Source organism: Oncorhynchus masou, chromosome 19, assembly GCF_036934945.1.
Source record: "Oncorhynchus masou masou isolate Uvic2021 chromosome 19, UVic_Omas_1.1, whole genome shotgun sequence".
Classification (NCBI taxonomy): domain Eukaryota; kingdom Metazoa; phylum Chordata; class Actinopteri; order Salmoniformes; family Salmonidae; genus Oncorhynchus; species Oncorhynchus masou.
Genome location: NC_088230.1, coordinates 18,385,782 through 18,404,761, shown reverse-complemented (window position 1 = coordinate 18,404,761; position 18,980 = coordinate 18,385,782). Strand labels below are relative to the sequence as shown.

The 18,980-nt window shown below is 48.0% G+C and overlaps 1 protein-coding gene across 5 annotated transcripts in view; it reads right to left on the bottom strand.

Annotated features, from left to right (window-relative positions):
• Window positions 1–49: 49 nt before the first annotated feature.
• LOC135505929 (nuclear receptor coactivator 1-like) overlaps window positions 50–18,980 on the bottom strand; it is a 115,955-nt gene continuing 97,024 nt past the window's right edge. For all 5 annotated transcript variants that reach the window (XM_064925178.1, XM_064925180.1, XM_064925181.1 and 2 more), the window contains 14 exons: window positions 18,542–18,643; window positions 16,966–17,106; window positions 16,614–16,761; window positions 15,286–16,378; window positions 14,337–14,760; window positions 14,029–14,196; window positions 13,758–13,875; window positions 13,439–13,607; window positions 12,865–13,146; window positions 10,902–11,000; window positions 10,144–10,531; window positions 9,741–9,915; window positions 9,259–9,439; window positions 50–5,733 (listed from right to left, as the gene is read on the bottom strand). In XM_064925178.1, coding sequence (XP_064781250.1) covers window positions 5,566–5,733; window positions 9,259–9,439; window positions 9,741–9,915; window positions 10,144–10,531; window positions 10,902–11,000; window positions 12,865–13,146; window positions 13,439–13,607; window positions 13,758–13,875; window positions 14,029–14,196; window positions 14,337–14,760; window positions 15,286–16,378; window positions 16,614–16,761; window positions 16,966–17,106; window positions 18,542–18,643 — 3,656 coding nt within the window. In that variant the 3' untranslated portion in view covers window positions 50–5,565. The remainder of the gene's footprint in view (window positions 5,734–9,258; window positions 9,440–9,740; window positions 9,916–10,143; window positions 10,532–10,901; window positions 11,001–12,864; window positions 13,147–13,438; window positions 13,608–13,757; window positions 13,876–14,028; window positions 14,197–14,336; window positions 14,761–15,285; window positions 16,379–16,613; window positions 16,762–16,965; window positions 17,107–18,541; window positions 18,644–18,980) is intronic.

The window sequence follows — 18,980 nt, the reverse complement described above, 5'->3', positions numbered from 1 at the left end:
ATGAAGAGTGAAGTATATAGTAATAAAATAGAGAATCAACCAACATAACCTGTTTTTACACGGTGCTTTTATTGCGATGTGTTGCATTCTCACATTCATGGATGTTATAGATTTGTTAGTCAAAGCATCATTTCCTTTCAAGGTCAGCATCTTCACCTTGAAAAAGCAACAGAGGGACCGAACGCACGAGGTGTATGTGTAGAAGTGTGTAAACTTTGAACTAATCCCAGTCTGAGCAGCCACATACCTCCCAAAAAACAGACAGACAAATAAGACATTTCAGTAGATGCAAAAACTGTTTGTTTTTCAGCCTACAGAGGGGACCCCCTGTAGGTACTGGACCCAGCCTGAGACTGATTGTCTACGATGTCCTAAGAAAAGGTAGGATTTATCCCAGGTATTCCACCTGGACACAGAAATAAAAACATGCATAATTCTTCCAGATACTTCATTCATATTGTCCTACACAGCTGCTCCGATGCCTCTCTAAAAACAAGTTTATACAAGTATAATAAACATAACTGGACAAAATGTGTAAAATATATATATATATATATATATATATATATATATATATATATATATATATATATATATATATATATTCATACATTTTACAGAAAAAGTGGAACCTCGTTTCAATGAGAAATCATTGCCCTTATAAGTGGCTAGATACAAGCTTTGAGTTCTCCAACCACAACCAACTTCAGTCTCGATAAGGCAGCACTTACAATACTTAACAAACATCATCAGCAAACAGTTGCTCCAATAATCTAACAGTTGAGAGGTAATATCTGTGTAGGGTAGAGTGCAGTACTCTTATCTAAGGATGTTACTTCTGTATTAGACAGTATGTGATAAGGTGGTGAAGAAATGCAAAAGGGATAGCAGTAAACATATGTAGGGCTGTTACTGCTTGGTAGGTATTACTAAGCCTAGAAACATAATGAATAGAACTGATGCTACACTATATAGCAGAGTACAATAACTGCAGGGAGCATAGCTGAGGGGGAATGTTTTTAACAGTTGAAGCTGCTGCAAGACAAGACGTATGAGTGTATGCGCGTTAGTTAGCTGATGGCCGAGGGAAGGGGCAGTGGATCACCTGAAGAAGATACGCATAGTTTAGATTGAGGATCTGTGGCAGAGAGAACTGAAACTACATAGATTAGTTGTAGAGAAAGTACACTTCTCTTCAGTCATCATATTGATGGGCTATACAACCAAGTTCTTTGTTTTTAAGAACCTGAGAAATGACTAGGATTGCTAAAGAAAAGTCAAATCAATATTTTACTTTGTAATACATTCAGGGGATTTCCTTTTTTCTTCCTAATCGTGAAATAGTAATCTGATTTGAACAGTATTCATGATGGCCTGTTTCCTCTTAATAATTCTGATATAAAGTGCAAAACTAGATTGTATTTCTTGCAAATTCCTGGAATATTTAGATATTTAGTAAAAAAGTCATGTAAAATACAGCAAACTTGTTTTATAAAGGTAAAGATAAGAAAATCCTCATTAACATTATCATCAAACAGCGAGGAGCAGTCCTCTATGCAGAAAATATATACAAGAGGCACCTCAAATTTGGTATAAAGTATTCAGCTAAATACATTAATATTTTTTTTCATGAGATTCAGTTGATAGATCAGACAATTATCAACAACACTAGTTTAAGTTAAAAAAAGGAAAGTTAGGTAGTTTTTTTTCTTCTCTTCAAGAAACTAATGACTGAAAATACCATGATTTAAATAATTGATTCAGATTCTAGTGTGGCTTTGAATACTTAAATCAGTGTAAAATAAAGCTTTTCGCTAAGGTGCATAGCTAGCTGTTGCAAGGTTCTCTCTTCCTGGAAACAATGACAGCAAGTCAGGCCATGCAATACTTTTTGCATCTTTGCTAGGAGTCAATGGCAACAGGGAGAATAAGTTTCTAACTGATCATACTTTGGGAAATCCCAAAGAATACAAGTTACATAAAAATACTATAGCTGCTAGGTCACTTGTCAGTATCTTAGGACAAAACGTGTCAAAAGGGGAATAAAGGACAAACAAGAAAAGCACAAACTACCACAAATTAGTCATGTGGTCAAAGAGGAGCTAGTATGTATAGGTATGAGACTATTTCATTTTAGAAAATTGAACAAAACGCTACATTTTGTCTCATCCAATTGCATGAGGCTTGCATATGATATGAATTAAACATCTTGAAGCTTTGGTCATTACTTCTGAAAATGCAAAAAACTACATCAGGCAATCTACAAAAGCCCACTTAACTACTGAAGCGATGCTTCTCAGAATCCAAGGTTCCACTTTCTCAGATCTGTTTAAACTTTTTGATAACAGATAAATTAAATAATATGGCCTTTTTAAATGAACCCGTACAAAAGCCAATCCATGCTGCTTCTCTCTCAGTAAAATCACATTCAGCAGTCGCTAATCCATTCCCTCACATAAAGAGCAATCTGAACAACACCCACAGGAAAACTTGCAGGTATCTAAAAAGAAGAAGAAATCAAATCAGGACATAATCGGTTTCCATCTTAAACACCAGATACACAGTATTAATCACATACATACACACACTCAGACAGTCATATACATCAAAATGGAAAAATTAAAATAAAATGGAAGCGAGTAGTTAATACCACAAACTTGGAGCACTACATTTTGTTGATTCTGAACAAATACATATTCACATTGTCTGTTATATACATGTTAACATGTTGAAGAACCAGTTCAAATATTTACCTTGTACCTGTACTGAATGGACTGTCTTTGCCATTGAGCAGGTCTTGCTTAAAATAATGTCTGTTTGTTAACGAGCGTTGTCTAATGGTGCTTCGAATTTGGTATATTATATCCCAAACGCTAAACAGTTGATATTAACAGATCGGATTAACTTCCACATTTGATGCGGTTCTATTACCGCTATGCATACAGAAATGCCTGTTCCTCAATGAGGAGCAAAGGCTGGAGAGAATGTGAAGAAGATGAAAACAAACAAACACGTTATCCTTTGTAATACTTCTGTGAGTGTGAAACCTTTAGCTGGTACCCTATATAGTACACGTATAACTGGAAACAAATTAAATCATTCCGCAAACATTCTGTTATTCATTTGTGTTTCTTCCGTGTGTCTTGTATAGTGTATGTTTATTTACATAAACCAAACAGTGGCTGAGGAATGGCTTTAACCTTGAGAAATATTAACTGTTAACCCACGGCCCGTTCAAATAGAAAAGAAAAATGTAACATTATTAGAAGAGAATGAAATTGAAATACCTCATTTCATTATTTATGCAATAGGGTAAAAGCAAAGCAACATTTTATGTGTCTTAAAATACACAGGAACAATTGGGATGTAAAATCAAGAGTTATCTGTTTCACAAATGTTTTTGTGTTTTTCTGTAAAAGTATTAAAATTGGACATTGCTACCAGCTTTTCATGTCAACTATAATCGACATCACACGAAATGATCCCATTTCCAGGTTGAATTTGAGTTGTATGGTGAGGACGCCTGAGCCACTGTTTGGGTACAGTACAAAGCACACGCACACAGACGCCACTGAAACTGTACAGAAAGTGATTCACAAATCATAGAACATTGGCGTTCAGTTTGAGTTGGTGTTCAGTTTGAGTTGGTGTTCAGTTTGAGTTGGTGTTCAGTTTGAGTTGGCGTTCAGTTTGAGTTGGCGTTCAGTTTGAGTTGGCGTTCAGTTTGAGTTGGCGTTCAGTTTGAGGTCTCCGGAGGAGGATGGTGATCATACATGCTATTTCAACTGATCATCCCTAACCCTCCTCAGTTATTAGCTGTGCTCGGGTAATGTTGCACACCTTGTGAAATACCTTGTATATACACAGCTGTGAGACATCTAGTTGGATAATAACAGTTCTCCTTTAGAAAGCCTTGTTAATCAGAATTACAGGTACCCGGGATAGAGCAGAGAAGCCAAAGTAGACTTGATTTTTCATCATTATCATTACAATGTCGCAAAACGTCTATTTTGTCTCTTCAATTATGGTTATTGCTTGTTAATAGGTTCTTGTTTACCTCTATAAAAACATTGTGTTTGTTGGCAGGACTTTATGTGAATGAATGTGTATAGTAAATATCAACAGAGGTTAGCGCTGATAGACAGTGTCTGACTGGGCAACAGTAGGTCACATGAGCAGTCAAAAAGAGCTGTAGTGTGCGGCCAGTGGAGTGACATCATCACGGGCAGAGTCGGAGGAGAGAGATAGAGAGAGCTGTGTTTCCAAGACAACACCCCATTCAACATCCATCACTTCTTAGTGAGGAAATTCTACGGTTACTAGCTACAACATATTCCTGTCATTGTGTGATATTGATAATCCACTCCTGTGTGTTTTGAGGTTAATTTAAGGATATTGAAACATTCAATGGGATGCCAAAAGAGCAGAACTAGCCATTTCTAAATCAATCGCAAAAATTCTTATACCAAGATTTTCTTTTTTCACATTACAGAATAGAGACAGTTTCCCCACCACAACAATATTTAGCAGTGTTACATTTTCATAATGCCAAATGTCGCCTTAAAACATAACTGACATCTTAGATTCAGCAATTTTTTTTAAAAGGGGGGGAAAAACCTGCAATGAATCGCAATGTATAGTTTGAGCTCAAAATGACAGTTGCTTTTTAGAGTAATTCAATTACGCTTTTGAAAGGAAAGTAGATAGTGTGAATTAATCTCATCTTTGCTGGAAAATACTACCCAGCTGTGCGTTTCTACATGGAAAAACAACACTGATAGGCCAAAGAGAGCCCATTGTGGCTCATATTCACAGATGCTGGGGAGAAAAATGTGTAGGACAGACAGTTAGTTTGACAGTCAGGTAGTTTGAAAATGCCTATCCCAGGTAAGACAGTGTTGCCAACTGAACAGAACAGAGCAGTCTCCCATCCTGGCCGTGATGCTTGTTGTCCTGACGACGCAGATGATGAGAACAGAAAAACAAAAATGAGAGCTGGGGACTTCCTCCCATCAGGCACTGCAGTGGAGAGAGCCAGTCAGTCACAGATCCAGCTGAAACTGAGCTTTCCATTGCAGAGGTTAAAAACCTAACATTCTTAAAACGTTGTCCCCACAACATCGCCCCACCTGCCCCGCGCGAGGCAAAAAGGCGAGACGACGGGTTAACCACCCAAAGCTGAGCTCAGCTGCACGCTGCTCGCACTCCCAAAACGTACTGCTGCGACGGCCTGATGGAACGGGCCAATAAGGAACCGGGACATGCTTTGACGACCGCGACGACTTGGCAAAACCGGAACCTGATTCCTTTCTCAGAACAGGAAGCAGACTTTGTGTTGAAAGTATGTAACCAGGAATGAGTGCTGAACGATCGTTGCGGTCTTACGGTACGGGCTGAGGCTGTCAGGTAGGTAGACAGACACGCTGTTACCTGGACCTCAGTCTCCCTCCCAGGGCCTTCCTAATCAGTCCAGCAGGTAGCTGTCTAAAACCAAAGGTGAAAAAGAAAAGAGGTTGTGGTGGTCTATGGAGAACCTTTCCGCTGGCAGGCAGCTGAGCTGAGGAGTCACTCTGTGAGGAGCTGCTGGAGGAGGCTCTTCTGCTGAGACTGGCTGCTCTGAGGCCCCTGGGGTCCTTTCTGGGGGCCTATGGACCCCGGCTGGTTCAGGTAGGAGTCGCTGCCCACCAGGTTCACCGTACACTGGACGTCGGCAAACACTTGAACCTGCTGTACCTAATGAGGAGAGGAGGAAGAGACATCAGTGGAGAGAGGAGGGAGAGAGGACATCAGTGGAGAGAGGAGGAAGAGAGGAGGACATCAGTGGAGAGAGGAGGACATCAGTGGAGAGAGGAGGAAGAGAGGAGGACATCAGTGGAGAGAGGAGGAAGAGAGGACATCAGTGGAGAGAGGAGGAAGAGAGGAGGACATCAGTGGAGAAAGGAGGAAGAGAGGAGGACATCAGTGGAGAAAGGAGGGAGAGAGGAGGACATCAGTGGAGAAAGGAGGGAGAGAGGACATCAGTGGAGAGAGGAGGGAGAGAGGAGGACATCAGTGGAGAGAGGAGGAAGAGAGGAGGACATCAGTGGAGAGAGGAGGAAGAGAGGAGGACATCAGTGGAGAGAGGAGGAAGAGAGGAGGACATCAGTGGAGAAAGGAGGAAGAGAGGACATCAGTGGAGAAAGGAGGGAGAGAGGACATCAGTGGAGAGAGGAGGGAGAGAGGAGGACATCAGTGGAGAGAGGAGGAAGAGAGGACATCAGTGGAGAGAGGAGGAAGAGAGGACATCAGTGGAGAAAGGAGGAAGAGAGGACATCAGTGGAGAGAGGAGGAAGAGAGGAGGACATCAGTGGAGAGAGGAGGAAGAGAGGAGGACATCAGTGGAGAGAGGAGGAAGAGAGGAGGACATCAGTGGAGAAAGGAGGAAGAGAGGACATCAGTGGAGAAAGGAGGAAGAGAGGACATCAGTGGAGAAAGGAGGGAGAGAGGACATCAGTGGAGAGAGGAGGGAGAGAGGAGGACATCAGTGGAGAGAGGAGGGAGAGAGGAGGACATCAGTGGAGAGAGGAGGGAGAGAGGAGGACATCAGTGGAGAGAGGAGGAAGAGAGGACATCAGTGGAGAAAGGAGGGAGAGAGGACATCAGTGGAGAGAGGAGGGAGAGAGGAGGACATCAGTGGAGAGAGGAGGAAGAGAGGACATATGTGGAGAAAGGAGGGAGAGAGGACATCAGTGGAGAGAGGAGAAAGAGAGGAGGACATCAGTGGAGAGAGGAGGAAGAGAGGACATCAGTGGAGAAAAGAGGAAGAGAGGACATCAGTGGAGAGAGGAGGAAGAGAGGAGGACATCAGTGGAGAGAGGAGGAAGAGAGGACATCAGTGGAGAGAGGAGGAAGAGAGGAGGACATCAGTGGAGAAAGGAGGAAGAGAGGACATCAGTGGAGAAAGGAGGGAGAGAGGACATCAGTGGAGAGAGGAGGGAGAGGGGAGGACATCAGTGGAGAGAGGAGGAAGAGAGGAGGACATCAGTGGAGAGAGGAGGAAGAGAGGACATCAGTGGAGAGAGGAGGAAGAGAGGAGGACATCAGTGGAGAGAGGAGGAAGAGAGGAGGACATCAGTGGAGAAAGGAGGAAGAGAGGACATCAGTGGAGAAAGGAGGGAGAGAGGACATCAGTGGAGAGAGGAGGAAAAGAGGAGGACATCAGTGGAGAGAGGAGGAAGAGAGGACATCAGTGGAGAAAGGAGGAAGAGAGGACATCAGTGGAGAGAGGAGGAAGAGAGGAGGACATCAGTGGAGAGAGGAGGAAGAGAGGAGGACATCAGTGGAGAGAGGAGGAAGAGAGGAGGACATCAGTGGAGAAAGGAGGAAGAGAGGAGGACATCAGTGGAGAAAGGAGGAAGAGAGGACATCAGTGGAGAAAGGAGGGAGAGAGGACATCAGTGGAGAGAGGAGGGAGAGAGGAGGACATCAGTGGAGAGAGGAGGGAGAGAGGAGGACATCAGTGGAGAGAGGAGGAAGAGAGGAGGACATCAGTGGAGAAAGGAGGAAGAGAGGACATCAGTGGAGAAAGGAGGGAGAGAGGACATCAGTGGAGAGAGGAGGGAGAGAGGAGGACATCAGTGGAGAGAGGAGGAAGAGAGGACATCAGTGGAGAAAGGAGGGAGAGAGGACATCAGTGGAGAGAGGAGGAAGAGAGGAGGACATCAGTGGAGAGAGGAGGAAGAGAGGACATCAGTGGAGAAAGGAGGAAGAGAGGACATCAGTGGAGAGAGGAGGAAGAGAGGAGGACATCAGTGGAGAGAGGAGGAAGAGAGGACATCAGTGGAGAGAGGAGGAAGAGAGGAGGACATCAGTGGAGAAAGGAGGAAGAGAGGACATCAGTGGAGAAAGGAGGGAGAGAGGACATCAGTGGAGAGAGGAGGGAGAGAGGACATCAGTGGAGAGAGGAGGGAGAGAGGAGGACATCAGTGGAGAGAGGAGGAAGAGAGGAGGACATCAGTGGAGAGAGGAGGAAGAGAGGACATCAGTGGAGAAAGGAGGAAGAGAGGACATCAGTGGAGAGAGGAGGAAGAGAGGACATCAGTGGAGAGAGGAGGGAGAGAGGACATCAGTGGAGAAAGGAGGGAGAGAGGACATCAGTGGAGAGAGGAGGACATCAGTGGAGAGAGGAGGAAGAGAGGAGGACATCAGTGGAGAAAGGAGGGAGAGAGGACATCAGTGGAGAAAGGAGGGAGAGAGGACATCAGTGGAGAGAGTAGGGAGAGAGGAGGACATCAGTGGAGAGAGGAGGAAGAGAGGACATCAGTGGAGAATGGAGGAAGAGAGGACATCAGTGGAGAGAGGAGGAAGAGAGGACATCAGTGGAGAGAGGAGGAAGAGAGGACATCAGTGGAGAAAGGAGGAAGAGAGGACATCAGTGGAGAAAGGAGGAAGAGAGGACATCAGTGGAGAAAGGAGGAAGAGAGGACATCAGTGGAGAAAGGAGGGAGAGAGGACATCAGTGGAGAGAGGAGGAAGAGAGGACATCAGTGGAGAGAGGAGGAAGAGAGGACATCAGTGGAGAGAGGAGGAAGAGAGGACATCAGTGGAGAGAGGAGGAAGAGAGGACATCAGTGGAGAGAGGAGGAAGAGAGGACATCAGTGGAGAGAGGAGGAAGAGAGGACATCAGTGGAGAAAGGAGGAAGAGAGGACATCAGTGGAGAGAGGAGGAAGAGAGGACATCAGTGGAGAGAGGAGGAAGAGAGGACATCAGTGGAGAGAGGAGGAAGAGAGGACATCAGTGGAGAGAGGAGGAAGAGAGGACATCAGTGGAGAGAGGAGGAAGAGAGGACATCAGTGGAGAGAGGAGGAAGAGAGGACATCAGTGGAGAGAGGAGGAAGAGAGGACATCAGTGGAGAAAGGAGGAAGAGAGGACATCAGTGGAGAGAGGAGGAAGAGAGGACATCAGTGGAGAGAGGAGGAAGAGAGGACATCAGTGGAGAGAGGAGGAAGAGAGGACATCAGTGGAGAAAGGAGGAAGAGAGGACATCAGTGGAGAGAGGAGGAAGAGAGGACATCAGTGGAGAGAGGAGGAAGAGAGGACATCAGTGGAGAGAGGAGGAAGAGAGGAGGACATCAGTGGAGAAAGGAGGGAGAAAAACAGAAGGAAAGGAAAGTGATACCACAACAGTTTTTGTCAAATGGCAGCTTGGTCTGTTGCTGCTTTTCTACTCGACGACTTCTAAGTTGCGGAGGCTGACCTTCGGTGTGGCACCCTCACCTGATCGTTACACATGGAGTTGCCAAGGTTACTGTTGTCCAGGCCAACGGGTGGTCCCATGGGAGGTAGTGAGCCCACACCCCCTGAGCCTCCTGCCATTGACACAGTGATACTCATGTTGTTGTAGACCCCTTGTTGCCCAAAGGCCTGGGGCGTCGTCTGACCAGTCTGGCTGAATAAGCTGACACACAAGACAGAACACAAAGTCATGATACCAGTAGTTTTATGTACACTCCTCTTTCAGGTGCTATATCTGGTCATTATAACTACCAAGACAATATATAGATTTCAAAGAATGAACCACATCTGGTATAATGTTACATAAGTGCTTGTTAGAAAGAATTCTCTAAGAAACAAACAGGTCATTATTATGTAATAATGATGTAATAACCATCTGACAGTGTCATTTCTATGTAGATGCCAAGTCAATAACGGGCTATGCAATTTACACGTTTACCCAGGCATGGCTCTGGCCACCTCACCTGTTGCCACCCATGCCAGCTTGCTGCCAACTCTTCATGTCAGGTGACTGGTACCCAGGAGGAGGCTGGGCCTGCTGGAGCAGAGGACTCTGGGAGGTGGAGTTCTGAGGGGACAGCAAGGGGCTGGTGGGGCTGAGCTCTAGAGGGAACGAGGGGTCTCCTTGCTGGACCAAACCTTGGAGGAAAAGGACAGAGAGATAGTATTAGAACATTCTAGAGTCAAAAAAAATGTCATATTGATATTTGTCAGCAGCACTGTCTGCAAACTACTTCATATCACATTTTGATATGAACAATGTCAGCACATTGTACTGACAATTCCTGATGCTATCGAGACAGAACCACCAAGCAGACATAATCTAGCAGTGATTATGGTGGGTGCCTAGGTACCCTAGTCACTCACCCGGTCCTCCAAACTGCTGGAAGAGCCCAGGCTGGACCGCCGAGTTCACCCCCCCCCCAAACTGTCCCTGCATCCCACCCATCATGGCTGAATGGCTGCCCATGGGGCCCAGGCCTGACAGCTTGGGGTCCAGGGGCCCTCCCATGGGATTGAAGAGGCTGGGAGAGCTGGGTGGGTTTCCAGACATGGGGCTGTAGCCTGGAGGGTAGCTAAACTGTTGTTGCTGTGGCTGGGGTCCTTTTGGTCCCCTGGTGGCCCCAACAGGCCCCCCGGTCCCCATGCCTTGCCTCATCAACATGACCTTCTGCTGCAGGAGCTGCCTCTGGCGGTGCTGGAAGCTGTAGAGCTCCCGCTGCCTCTGGGCCAGCATCTGGGCGTTTAGAGGAGGCTGCAGGGAGAGAGAGAGGATAGGAGACTTATAGGAGACACATTCTGTCCGCAAAACAGCCCTCACAACATTCATGCATAGATTCCCAAATTACCTATACCATTTGAAATAGACTGGAAGGTATTTCTTTAAGAGAGAGGGAGATGGATGGACAGAGAAGAGAAACAGGCACTTTGTTTTCATACCAATAACTCAGTATAACTAGCTATGATGCTTAGGACTTCCTCAATACACACCATGCCGAAAGAGAGAGAGAGAAACAGAGTAAGAGAAAAGGATTGGAAACAGAGAAAAACAATTACGAGAACAAGAGAGAAGGAAGCGTGAGGACAGGATTGATGATGATCGTGAGTTCCCCAGAAACACTCACCTGAGAGGGTATATGAGGCTGCTGCACTCCCTGACGCATCCCCATGGCAACGTGAGCTCCCCCTGGGAACTGGCTCATGGCAGCCAGCCTGTTCTGCAGCTGGCAGAGAGAGAGTGAGAGGGGAGTGAGTCACACGACTGATAGAGGAGAGGAGGGAGCGGAGAAACAATAGAGGGAGGAGAGGAGGAAGGGAGTGGACTAAGTGAAGAAATGATAGAGACGAGAGGAGTGAGAGCAGATAGAAGGAAAAGACAGGATTGAGATAAAAAAAAACAAATGGACTGATGAGTGAAAAGGGTGTGAAAGAAAAAGCTCATGAGAAGAGAACTGATAGAAAGGAAACGGGAGATGGGAACTCAACATCTGATCAGGAGACGTGTGTTAAAGACTAATAAAAGAGGACCAGGAATGAGAACAAAGGAGTTGTGCTGAAATCCAGATCCTTAATATCCTTTACTTTGCCATGAGGTCTTTTAAATCAACATGAGCAGCTAGCAGAAGAAGCACTAAAGTCCTAATAATAATATGCGGAGACCGCTGTGTGGGAACCGTGAGTAAGAGCAGCATGTGTGAGGGGAGCGGGATGGAGAGAGACCTTGAAGGAAAAAGGAAAAAAAGAAGAGATGTGAGCCACGTTTGTGTGGGAGCAGGCTGACAACACATCAGGTGGTCTCTCTCTCTCTGTGTGAACAGAGTTACATATAGAGCAAAAAGGATAATAAACAATCAATCCCAGTGAATATACAGCACATACAGTACTCTCCTACCATAGATGGGCTTGTAGCAGCCATTTAGTTCCCATGTGTTTGTTCTGCTGTACCATAATGGAGCATAAGAGGTTCTCTTCCTCACATGACCATCCATTTTACCACGCTAGCTAGCTCTGCGTAGCCACACAACACAATGGCACATTAACACAATGCAGGGCTGCCCGGTTGGCCAGGAGGTAGATGTACTATTGCCAAGCCAGTGTTTAACGAGCGCTGGCTCTGACTAGGATTAAAAGGCAACGCTGCGTGATACAGGCTTCATTAACGTAAACAAGGCCTGTTAAAACTCACCTCCCTCCTGTGTAGAGGAGAGGACTACGCCCACGTTAGAAAGATGGACCAGGGGAGTGGGCCAGCCTGGCTAGGTAACTCTGTTCTTCTTAAGCAGTGGTGTCATGGTTTAATTCATACTTAACAAAAAATATAAACGCAACATGTAAAGTGTTCCTGAGCTGAAACAAAAGATCCCAGAAATGTTGTGCAGAAATGTGTTTGTATCCCTGTTAGTGAGAATTTCTACTTTGCCAAGGTAATCCATTAATCCTGACAGGTGTAGTATATCAAGGAGCTGATTAAACAGCACGATCAGTACACAGGTGCACCTTGTGCTGGGGACAATAAAAGGCCACTCTAAAATGTGCAGTTTTGTCACACAACAGAATGCCACAGACATCTCAAGTTTTGAGGGAGCGTTGCAATTGGCATGATGTCTGCAAGAATGTCCACCAGAGCTGCTGCAAGAAAATGTAACGTTCCTTTCTCTACCATGTGGAGGTTGTGGGCTGCCTCCAACGTCGTTTTAGAGAAGTATGTCTAACCGGCCTCAAAACCGCAGACCATGTGTAACCACGTCAGCCCAGGACCTCCACATCCAGCTTCTTCACCTGCGGGCTCGTCTGAGACCAGCCACCCAGACAGCTGATGAAACTGAGGAGTATTTATGCCTGTAATAAAGCCACCTCGAGGGGAAAAACTCATTCTGATTGGCTGGGCCTGGCTCCCAAATGGGTGGGGCTATGCCCTCCCATTGATTTCAATTGAATGATTTCCTTATTTGAAATGTAACTCAGTAAAATCGTTGAAATGGATGCGTTTATATTTTTGTTCAGTATAGTTTAATCTGGTGTATTAGTGCTGGGTTTGAACAAAAGTCTGCAACCCCTAATGTACCAGCGCTGCCCAGCCCATCCTACCTGCTGTGGGCCCTGCAGCCTCTGTTGCAGCTGTAACCTCAGCTGGTTGGGTGGCAGTCGGAGCTGGTTGGCAACACCAGGCGCTCTGCCCATGCCCCCGGGAAAGGCCCCCCTGGGTGCCCCAAAGACCCCCATACCCTGCCCCATCTCTCGAGGGAACTGGGCAGGGGCGCCAGTGCTGAACTGAGAGGGGTAGCCAGGCAGCTTTGGGTCCATGGAGATGGGAGTGGCGACAGGGGGCTGGGAGGGAAACCGTTGAGGGGTGGGGTCAAAGCAGCCACCCTAGGGAGAGGAATGGATAGTGTCAATACTGGGTTAATTACAGTCCAACAAACTCTCCAGGACCAAACAAATCATTACGTGAAGGATGTACTGATGATTGCACTACTGTACTGGAGAGTAATGATTCTGTGGTGCTTTGGACAGGAATTTAAATTCCCTCTATATTTAGCTCTCATTCAGCTCTGCAGTGTAGTAGAATCAGGTTGTATGACAGTGCCTGTCCTCTTATATAGATAACACTTGAAGAATGCTAATGTAATCTACTATCATTCTCCTCCTCCTGTGATCTCACCTGTACCAGCTTGTCGATGCCCAGGGCTCGGTCCAGCTCTGCCAGCTCGCTCTCGTCCGTCCCACTCAGGAAGGACACCAGCTGGTCCAGGAGGGCCTTCTCATCGTTACGACCCTCTGGGGTGGTGGGGGGGCACAGCAGCTGGTCCAGCGGGCACGGGACACACTGCCTGCTCCACACACAGGGGGAGTCAGGAACATGGGAGTCTGTGCATTCAATGTAATGATGTGGAAGGTTTGGTTCTGTGTGCGTTTGAATTGGAATGTGAGCAATGAGGAATGTATGTGTATGTGTGTCCACAAAGAAGTACTATACTCACTCCTGAGGGGAGGCCAGAGAGGCTTGCACGGGGTTTCCCATGCCTCCATCAAAGGACAGAGAGTCAGTCAGGGCCAGGGGCCGGAACTGCTGAGAGTCCGTCTCTATCTTAGACAACCCTGAAAGACAGCACACAACACTCTTAATGAACCCCCATAACACATAGATTCCATATTATTCTGTAATCATTATGTAATTTCTAACTATTTTTGGAAATGCCCTATAGATATTTAACTGAGGACTGTTTGATATGAGCATATTCTAGTACATACCGGTGTTGGAGTTGAACGAGTTCATGAGTCCAGGCTCTGTGTAGGGGCTGCTGCTGTCTTTCGGTGTCTGGAATGGCTCCCCTTGTCCCTGTCCCTGGCTGGGGGTGGTGGGGCTGCAGAAGTCAAAGTGTGACTGGTTCTGCAGGCTGGAGGAGCCATCCGTGAGCCCTGCACAGACACAAACAGACACACGGTCAGGATCAGTCCTTTCCTGGGAGGCCACGCGTAAAATGAAGACAGGCAGCATACAGTGGGGTGACCCACTATGGTGACCCCTCACCCTTGACACCCCCTAATCCCTGCTGTACCTCGGCTTGGTGTTCCGGGAGGCTCCCTCTTCACGTTCATGGCTCTGGGTACGTTGGCCTCGCTGGGCTGGAGTAGGCTAGGGGATTGAAGCTGGTTCTGGGGTTGGAGATGGGTAGGGGACTGGAAAGGGGATTGAAGCTGGTTCTGGGGTTGGAGATGGGTAGGGGACTGGAGAGGGGACTGAAGATGGTTCTGAGGCTGGACCTGAGTAGGGGACTGAAGTTGGGGTTGAGGTTGGGAGGGGGACTGAAGCCGAGGCTGTGGAGGTGACTGGAGCCGGGGTTGAGGTTGGGTCTGGGGGCTATGGGACGACAGGGCCTGAGGGTCACCCTTCTCCTTGCTGCCCTGCTTGGCCCCAGCGGGGCCCCTGAGGGTGGGCAGCAGCTGGCTGAGAGGGTCCAGGTCAGCAGGTCCACTGGGGAACTAAGAGAGAGGGAGCGGGGCAAAGAATGAAAGGAAAGGACGGGAAGGAGGGGGAAAAAGGAACAGGGAGAGAAAGCAAAGGTCAAAGAACTTCAAAGGCTGCCGCTGGAAGCTCTGTGCTGGGGAGAGACAAAGTCCTAGAGGGGCCACAAATGAACACAACTAGCTCCTGATATAAGAGGGCAGTGAGGGAGTGTTACTATGCGCTCAACGTAAATAGAACAAATACAGCAGCGAATCACATGCTCCCTTTAGAAGGCAGCAGCAGCATGTACCCAGGCAGCCCGCCAGCAAGGCACTCTCACGTTCCAGACACTTTGACAACTACAACAACAGGGATATCCAGAGTTACATATCCAAAGTCCCCAATTCTAACCCCCGGCCCCAACCCTAAAACCTAACCCTATTCCTAACCTTAACCCCAAACTTAAACTGTCTGAAAGTTCAGCATGTCTGGGACAGGATCTTGCCAACTCTGGATACTACTAGCACTGTGTATGAGGGGAGTAGGGCTGCAGACAATACCGGGTCTCTAGGCGGTCTGCTGTCTGCAGGGCCGGGTTTGGGGCTGGCGCAGGCTGCAGAACAGGGCGTAGTGTCCCCGGTGGCCCTCTTCTCTGTCTTGACCCGGACCGTCTGCAGGCTGAGAGCGGCTGGAGGGGGCAGGTCTCTCAAGTCCTTCTCATCCGTGTCCAGCAGGAAGCGCAGCAGCTGGTGGTCCTGGGGGGTGGTGGGGGGTCCGTTGGGGTTGGCGGTGGCAGGGCTAGCAGGAGGCTCCTTCTTGATCTCAGACTCCTTGCTGTTGCCGCCCTCAGCCGGGCTGCTGTCCTGCAGGAGGCGATGGAGGATCTTGTGGCGCTCCGTCAGCGTGCTGTGGGAGGCCGGGCACTGAGGGGTGGAGGTGGGTGTGTTGGGGTGGGTGTTAGGAGCGGTGTTGTTGGGGTCCCCAGGCAGCCCCACTCTGCCATTGTCCAGGAGCTGGTTGAGTTTGGGGTTACCCCCCAGGTACTCTCCTCCCCCACCTCCTCCTTTTCCCTCAGGAGGCTTGGCGGGGGGAGGGCGCGTTGGGGAGCTGGTGGGGGTGCTGGCCTTCCTCTGAGGTAGAGGGGAGGGCAGAGAGAAACCCAGGGGGGTCCCTGCTCCACCGTCCCCACCAGAGTGCTGCCTGCTGAGGATTCCACCGCTCCCACCACCACCTCCACCTCCTAAGGCCCCTGCCGGAGAGTGCAGGCCAGGGGTGGAAGAGGAGAAGGGGTTCCCTGGGACGCGCGGGCTGCCGCCCAGCCCCGGGCTGCCCCTGGGGGGCCTGGGCGACATGAATGAGGTAGGGATGGCTGTGAGGGAGCTGCCCAGGGGTGAGGGGCTGTTGACCTGCTGAGGACACAACCGGTTGGGCGTCAGGTACCCCGCTGAATGGCTGGTGGGTGTAGTGGGGGTGGTGGTGCCGGAGCTGTTTCCGTTGTTGAGATGGAGGCTTGAGGTGGGGCCTGGGGCTTGACTGGCCTCGATGCCCGTGGGTAGGGCAGGGGAACGGGAAGGGTGGGAGGAAGCAGGGCTTCCATGGGTCAGTAGAAGGCTGGAGTTAGTGTTTTCCTGAGAGCTAGCAGTGTTGTGTTCCCTACAAGAGAAGGAAAACATGAGCAAAACATCAGCTGGGTGAGAGAAATATTCTGGAAAAAGTACTGTTTGTTTATATCATTGGCACAAAAACACATTCCCATCAGCCAATACAATCCTATAAAATTCCTACCCTTGCAACCATCGTTGATGGGCAATAAAGTAATCAATTCTACTTGTTCCACATGACCTGCCCGTGTGTGTGTTCTTCGTGCCTGCTCGGTTGTGTGTGTTACCTGTCAATAGTGTGAATGCCCATGATGAAGGGCTGAACGTCGGATTTGGGGGGGCAGCAGAACTTGCAGCGGGTCTGAGCGCTGAGGGGGGTCCCGTCGCTCAGGTTGAATTGATAAAGAGGACTGATGGCTGTGCCATGGGTCATCACTGGCAACACACAAAAACAGAAATTGGTCTACTTATCATTGTGGCTTACTTTTAAGGAGAAAAAACATGTATGTTTTTGCAATGGTCCCACACTGTACTTTGTTATTACAGTTTCATTATTGAGAAAAGTGCAGAAAGATTCTTTCCCCTCTCCCCCCTACTCTTCCTCATCCTCCACTTCTTTCCCCCTCCCCCTCTCCTCACCCTCGTGGAGCAGCTTCTTGGCGTGGGAGGGTTCTTTCCCCTGTGGCTGGAAGAATGCGTAGATGCACTTCCTGACCAGGTCCTCCCAGCCTGGTCGCCCCGTCGCCCGCAAAGCACTGGTCTCTATGGAGATGATTTTCCCTGGAGATAAACAGACACACACACACACACAAAAAACACACATCTGTAACCAGAGATACTAAGGCTCGGTGATGAAACCCAGATGGAGTTACATTATGAGGTCAGAGTTAGAGCTCCACAATGATACAAAATACATATTGTTTTTGCCACATTGTGGACCACTCAAAGTGAGTTTTGAGTCACTCAGATGTAAATGGCAGTAGTAGTGAGAGCTGAAACCCTGTCCTTTTCATTCCTCTCTAGGTAGGTTTACCAACAGGCCTGTTTATTGTGCAACACTCTAGCTAGTCCACCTTCTGAAGCAACACTCGCTAGTCCACCTTCTGGAGCAACACTCCCTAGTTAGTCCATCTTCTGGAGCAACACTCTCTAGTTAGTCCACCTTCTGGAGCAACACTCTCTAGTTAGTCCACCTTCTGGAGCAACACTCTCTAGTTAGTCCACCTTCTGGAGCAACACTCTCTAGTTAGTCCACCTTCTGGACCAACACTCTCTAGTTAGTCCACCTTCTGGACCAACACTCTAGTTAGTCCACCTTCTGGAGCAACACTCTAGTTAGTCCACCTTCTGGAGCAACACTCTCTAGTTAGTCCACCTTCTGGAGCAACACTCTAGTTAGTCCACCTTCTGGAGCAACACTCTATTTAGTCCACCTTCTGGAGCAACACTCTCTAGTTAGTTCACCTTCTGGAGCAACACTCTAGTTAGTCCACCTTCTGGAGCAACACTCTCTAGTTAGTTCACCTTCTGGAGCATACCACCCTGCATACCACTGCTGGCTTGCTTCTGAAGATAAGCAGGGTTGGTCCTGGTCAGTTCCTGGATGGGAGACCAGATGCTGCTGGAAGTGGTGTTGAAGGGCCAGTAGGAGGCACTCTTTCCTCTGGATCTATAAAAATATCCCACTACCCCAGGGCACTGCCTTTTGTAGGGTGACGTCTTTCGGATGGGACGTTAAATGGGTGTCCTGACTCTCTGAGGTCATTAAAGATCCCATGGCACTTGTCGTAAGAGTAGGGGTGTTAACCCCGGTGTCCTGGCTAAATTCCAAATCTGGCCCTCAAACCATCACGGTCACCTAATAATCCCTAGATTACAATTGGCTCATTAATCCCCTGTAACTATTCCCCAGGTCGTTGCTGCAAATGAGAACACTCTAGTTAGTCCACCTTCTGGAGCAACACTCTCTAGTTAGTTCACCTTCTGGAGCAACACTCTCTAGTTAGTCCACCTTCTGGAGCAACACTCTAGTTAGTCCACCTTCTGGAGCAACACTCTCTAGTTAGTCCACCTTCTGGAGCAACACTCTCTAGTTAGTTCACCTTCTGGCACAAAAAGAAAGCTCTCTAATCCACACATTGGAGTGTGTGTGTATGGAGTGTTTGTGTGCCAACAGCAGTTGCGATGTAAAAGGTGATAGGCCAGCAGTTAATACCTGTGGGATCCTGTTTGGTGATGAAGGACTCAGTGCTGATAGCGGGGAGCTGCTGGGGGCGAGGCATCCGACAGGCTATGCAGATCAGGCAGGTCTGCAGGTCTGGGCACAACACCAATCAAAGGTCAGAGTTAAGACTCTGACAGGTGTGTGTGTGTGTGTCGTTGTAATACACAGGGCGTCACTGTGTCGAACTCTATCCAATATGGCTCAGGGCTAGCTAGGGGGACAAGGTAAAGACCAGCATTCTCATGTTGCTGCTGCACCTTTTTCAATGTGTATGTAAACATCGGTGTGCAGAAGTGGCATGTATCTGTGCATCTAGCTGTGTTCATGTGTATATATGTATGCGTCTGTGAGTGTACATGCGTGTCTGTGTGGGAGTATATACAGTGGGGAGAACAAGTATTTGAGACCCTGCCAATTATGCAGGTTTTCC